At 42.4% G+C, this 6,155-nt stretch overlaps 1 protein-coding gene across 1 annotated transcript in view; it reads right to left on the bottom strand.

The window, feature by feature from the left end:
• Positions 1-1,790: 1,790 nt before the first annotated feature.
• Positions 1,791-6,155, bottom strand: part of LOC108244221 (carboxypeptidase A2-like) — an 11,896-nt gene continuing 7,531 nt past the window's right edge. The window contains exons 9-11 of the mRNA XM_017430215.3: positions 3,077-3,276; positions 2,131-2,215; positions 1,791-2,031 (exon numbers count right to left, since the gene is read on the bottom strand). Of these exons, the coding sequence (XP_017285704.2) occupies positions 1,844-2,031; positions 2,131-2,215; positions 3,077-3,276 (473 nt within the window). The 3' untranslated portion in view covers positions 1,791-1,843. The remainder of the gene's footprint in view (positions 2,032-2,130; positions 2,216-3,076; positions 3,277-6,155) is intronic.

The following is a 6,155-nucleotide window of genomic DNA, read 5'->3' as shown; positions in this document are numbered from 1 at the left end:
TTTGGTTTTTGTGTTGTTTTTAAGGAAATACTTTGTAATATACGTAAGTTGTTTTGTTTTTTTTTGCTTCGTTTTGTTTTAGCAAACTGCCATTTTCAAAAGGGATATCCTGACCATTTTGAACTGTGGCTCTATGAAAAGGTTATAAACAATTAATGTCTTATCAGATGTAGATATATTTCTAAACAGCCTCAGTTTGAAGAAATAGTGATTAGTTCCCACTTCCAAAGTGGACTGCTGGCATCTTAAAACAACTCCAATCTTTACAATTTCATCAAGTTTCATAAAAATGCTATTATTTGTACCTTTTCATTACAGTCAATGTTAAATTAGACATTTTTGTTCTTTGTTTTTGTCAGATGCCGTTCACTGCAAAGCTGGTAAATTTGGTTTACTTTAATCTGAGTCACTCACTAAAGTGATCTGGTGATTACCCCCCCCCCCCNTTCTGCCCAAAAGCAAACAAACAAACAAATAAACACACAAAAAAACCTATGGTGGTGAATAACACAGATAACACATTTGCATTATTTGGAGATGGTTGTTTTACAAATCCACACACCAATAAATGAGCAAACAAATGGAACAGAAAAATAAAATGTGCAAATTAAATATAGTTTGATCAAAATGTTAACTTGTGTTTAATGTATCTTATGTCTATGTGTATGTATGACTCATCTGAGTCTGCTGTTTTTTTTCTTCCCTGCAGCATTTCTGGGGATTCAGTTGTTTTTATGGAGAGTCCACAAACTCTGTGCAAGTCCTGATTCAGTGTGAGGATTCGGCTCGTTAACCCAGGTGAGTCAGTAACCAATCAGCTGTAACCAGAAGTGCCACACCTCGCCATTTGTGCTATTTGTGTTTGCAGAAAAACCATAGAAATGAATGTAAACAAGCTGAGTTTGATGGGTGAGGTTGACAGTTTAAACAATTACAAGATAACACTGCTGCATCAAAGCCATGAAATAAATAATTATTTAATGGGACATTTAAACATTTTCCTTTTTTTTTGAATGAGACATTTGGTTACTTATTCATGTATTTCATGATTTAATGGAATATTTAATTGTTTTATGATGTATATAATAGTGAAATGGTACATTTATTTATTTAATGGTACATTTATTCAATTCATGGAACATTTACATTTTATTATTTCATGATTTTTTTAATTTATGCATTTAATTTGATCACGTTTAACCTTCCACAGATGAAAATAATAATTTAAAGAATTTAATTCCACAATTTAAATCAAATTCTGGAATTTGGCGTAACAATTTGCAACATAAATGTTAAGAAAGAGACAACATGTAGACAGCATTAGTGTATTATAGGTACGTCGTAAATTGGTTTATAGTTGTAATACTAAATAAGTATATTAGTACTACTAACAAGTGATTTAATTTACTGTTCTGATGAAACAGCAGTGATTTTTTTTGTTATAACACCTTGTAAAGTAGTATAGTGTTAAAATAATTTCCGTTCTGTTCAATAGAAAAACAAAAAAGCTTGATTATTTTTGATTATTTTTTTTATTTCTTTTTAGTTTTTCCTCATTAAGGAGCGCACTGGAACTGTGTCAAAAAATGTTTCTTGTGCAGACATCACATAATGATCCAATTAAAGCTCAATTTGATTTTTCTCTGTCCCTATATAATTCTGTATTCTCTCTTTTGTTTTACCAATTACCCCTGGGTCATTTTTTTTCTCTTCCATTCCTAAATTTTGTACTTTTTGTTGCCACACTGAACATTCAAAACTAAAAAATAAAGTGCTACAACGCAGACGAGCAAGCTTCATGTTTCTTTATTGCTCTCAGAATGTTTAGGAAACGGAGCGTCCATCAGTACGGGTCGTCTCGGACGTACTCCATGATGTGCTTCAGGGCCAACCAGGTCTCTGAGGCGGTGGGAATGATCTGATTGGCCGGCAGGATGAAACCGTACCGACCGGTGTCTCTCAGCTCAAAGGCAAAGGAGTATTTGATGCCCGTGTCGTAGGACCAGTCGATGCTCCCACCGCTGGCTGGGTCTGTAGAGCAGGGGCAGAAATGTGAAAATATGTGAGCAGCTTTGGAATTTCATTGGATTTTTTTATTTTTATCTTTTAATGGGGTAAATTGTCACTTACAAATGATGTTGCAGATGCTTCCAACCTTGTACTGGGTGCCGTAGAGGGACGTGAGTTTCTTTACTGCTGCTCTGCCGACAGAGTCCTGCAGAGAGGCGAAACGTATAAAACCACAGAGCGGTGGTGGCCATCTTGACTTGAATTGACTTAAAAAGTTAAAGAGTTGTAGACGTGCATCCAGTGATTAATTTCTCAAAGTTTCATTAAGGTCTGAACATTGGCTCATTAGATATTATGCTAACAGACAACAGTTGAAGCTGAAGTTCTAAGCAGAGGTGCAACAAGCAGCACTTAGAGTACATGTTGTGAATAACTCTCAGCTACTACCACACCAAATGTTAGCACAATATCTGTAAAATTGATTGAACCACGGGCTTTTTTTTTTGTAATTGCAAAATGATAAAAATGACCCCAGGTCAAATAAAACGTCTGCGTGAAGTGGAGTCTGTGAAGCAGCTTCTTGGAGCCTCTGAACCACACACACAAAAACCTCGGCCGCTTTATTAACACAGCCCCGTGCTGTTATCTGCATGGACGACCGCAGAACTCTGGGTCCATTAGACACGTTCCCTGAGCTCATTTGTGCTGCGCTAAAAGCACACAGCAGATTCTGCCGAAAAAGAGCAAAAATGGCTGAATTAAGAAGCAAAATTAGTCATAGAGCTAATATAACTAATCAGCCTTAAGGCAAAATATTAGAAATGTCAACATTAAAACTTTAATAAGATGAACAAAATGAAGTCCTAATGTAACATTAATAATGTAGCCGGAACTTTCAAGGCAGAAAACAACAGCTGGTTTCAGTCTGGCTCATTATAACGGAACCATCAGCCTCTCTGGTGTGCCTCTTCCTTACAATCACTCAAATAACATCTGCAATGGATGATTTAAGATGTAACTGACCACAGTCTCCTCCCGGCTTCCACTCCTTCCCTTTTTTTCTTACCAGCTCAGGCTGATGGGGCACGTTCCAGCAGGAGTAGCCGTAGGGGTACATGAGCAGCTGGGAGTAGGCGTGGACGGAGATGAAGGCCTTAAAGTTCCCATGGCTCTTGATCAGGTTCACCACGTTCTTCACCTCGACCTCGGAATGAGCGGAGGGTCCGTGGTAGGATTCAGAGCAGGGGCTGCTGCTGGCACCGGGGCCTGGGCACATTTAGCACACGAGGTTAGATCCAGGGATACAGTATTTGTGATTAAAAACGCAACCATGAAGGCGATTTCACAAACTAATTCAGGAATTCAACTTGATTTGACAGACCTGTACCTGATATAAGAAACAAACGCACAAACACTCAGGTATTATGTCAACTTGGGTAACATCAGGTAACAAAATTTCACTTTTGTCTTGTTCCTGGGTTAAAACTATAATCTCACATTTCAGTTGTTGCGAGGCAGAAGAAAAAAAGCCAGGACTGCCGGGAATTTGGTCCTGCTAAATGCTTGCACCATCACATCACATCACCATGGTTGAAACCTTTCGACCAGGATTAGAGGTTTGACCCGTTTGTGTCAGGTTCTGGGAGCTCCCTGTTTTCTATTTGGGCTGCTGCTGACCTCCTTGTCCCTCAGGTGGCTTCTGGTCTCCAGGTGGCTGCTCCTGGCAGGTGTGTTGCATTACCAGCCTCATTAAGCGGAGCATAAAGAGACGCTGCTGTCAGCACTTCCTCGTCAGAGCGTTAACTTGTATGGTACGTGCGTTACCTCCTGGATAAGCTCTTGCCGTTCAGAAAAACCTTTTTCATGTTTTCTTGCCTTGTTTCAGGAATCTCTTCTCACCCAGAGTCCAGTCATTGTTACCAGGAACCAAGTCACAGGATCTACCAAGATCAACTCAAGTGCTGCCTCGCCCCTGAGATTCTTCACGCTGACAGCAGATCCCGACTGCCTCGCTAGGCCAAACGCTGCTCACCCTCCTAGCCACCTGGTTCCTCACCCAGGAATAGCCGAGTCAGTCCCACAAGCCAACCGAGCCACCAGGACGTCCACCCCAAGTCAAAGCCAAGCTTGCTCAGGTCATCTTCCCAGACCCTGCTCATCTCTCCCTGGCGGTAACAACCTGCTCATCTGTAAGCCAAACATCAAAATTACCTCATTCTGGGTTTCTCAACTTCTGTTTAACCATCTATGCTTTCCATACAGTTGATGACCAGGTCCCATGTTCCTGGCCCCTGACTTTCAATCTAGTCTGTCTGAATAAACACTTTAAATTTGCTTTAGTCTCCTGAGTGTGTTCTGCATGTGGGCTAAGTCCTTAGCTAAAGTCATGACTGTTTGCTTCTTTGGGACCTTTTTTTTTTTTTTTTTAAAATGTCAATAATAATAGTGGTGCAGCATTTGGACAGCTGAGCATTTTCTGGGCTTGAGAGCCACTGTTGCAGCACAAAGCTCATGTCAGAAGTAGTTTAGTAAAATATGTCATATTGAGGGGTGCGTCTAAAGTTCACCTTCCAGTTTTCTTGTATTTTATTCAAAAACAATCTTTAAATATGACATCAAATATGTAATTTTCTCTCTATTTATCACAAAAAATCTTTTTTCCTAAAAAAAAAAATACATTTTATTTATGTATTGTCATAGTTTGGTATTTTCAGTTTGTTGTGTTTGAATATTGTTTTGTTTCAGTTTAGTTTTCCTGTTTCATGCCCTGTCACTCTCCACCTCCCCAGTACTCTTCCTGTTAGGTCTGCCACGCCCATCTCCACCTGCTTGTAATTATTCTCTCTCACCTGTGTCCATTTTCCTCATTATCCTCTGTCTTTAAGTACCGGTCTTTCTCATTCACTACTCACTGGATCATTCCGCTTTGTCTGCTCGTTGCCTTGCCATGTCCTGCCTTTCACCTAGTTTTGGATTTAGTTTTTGTTAGTCTTTGCTGCCTCGTCAGCCCTTTTGTTTTTGTCTGTTATTTAAGTTAATAAATTAGTTTTATTTTCTTCCATCATGAGTCTGCGTTCTGGGTTCGCCGCCTTAGTCCCACCTTCTGACAGAATGATCCAGTCAAACCAGAACCCAGCAGACGTCAGTCCCGGTGTTGCTCTCTCCGCAGAGGAGAAACAACAGATCCTTTGGGAGCTGCGGAGAGAGCACCCGCTTAGCATCCCTGGTGGACCTCGTCAATCTGCTGCGGACTCCACCACGCCTCGCAGTCGCCGTCGGCGAAGGAGGGCACCATCTGAGGCTAACTCCATGCCTCCGTCGGCTACCACACCTCCATCGGCCGCAGCAGCTTCCACGTCTTCGTCGGCAGCGGCACTCCCCACGCGCCCACCAGCCACGACGTCCACAAGGTTTTCACCGTCAGCTACAGCCATCAAGCCCGTTTCAGCCGAAGCAACCACCTCCACGCTTTCTCCAACCACGTTCGACTCCACGTCTTCCCTGGCCATGACTGCCTCCACGTTCTCTCTGTCTGTCACCAAAGTCCCACCGTCTGCTCCTACGCCTCCTCTGGCATCCTCCTCTACTTCGTCTCCTCCGGCTGAAATAACCCACACAGAATTCCTGGACATTTTATTATCTCAGATTCAAAGACTGTTCACTTCCTTAAAAAATAATTCAGCACGAGATCACAATATTCTCACCTGCAATATCATTGAAAACATTCTCCTGTCACAAACTGGACTTATATACATTCCCATGTTCATGAACTTCTTTAATGAAATAACCCAGTTAAGGGAACAATTGCTCAATGCACCCAAACCCACCACCTCTCTAGAACCGCTCACAGTTTCCCCAGCCCCGGTCACAGTCTCTCTGGTCCCAGTTTCTGTCTCTCCAGTTCCGCTCTCAGCCACGCCCCCAGCTCCGCTCTCAGCCACGCCACCAGATCGGCTCTCAGCCGTGTCACCAGATCTCGCAGAGCTCTCCGGATTTCCTGTGGAGGTCAAGTTTGTCGCTCTTCGCCAGGCCGCTCTAGGGGGAGTCGACGCCACCGCTTCAGTTCCATGGGCGGGTCAGTCTGACGCCGCCACCACAGCTCCACCTGCCTTCGTCTCAGTGGGGGTCGGCGACCACGATGCCCC

This window comes from Kryptolebias marmoratus, linkage group LG11 (assembly GCF_001649575.2).
Source record: "Kryptolebias marmoratus isolate JLee-2015 linkage group LG11, ASM164957v2, whole genome shotgun sequence".
Taxonomy (NCBI): domain Eukaryota; kingdom Metazoa; phylum Chordata; class Actinopteri; order Cyprinodontiformes; family Rivulidae; genus Kryptolebias; species Kryptolebias marmoratus.
The sequence above is the reverse complement of the archived record's forward strand: the minus strand, read 5'-3'. Positions and strand labels throughout refer to the sequence as shown.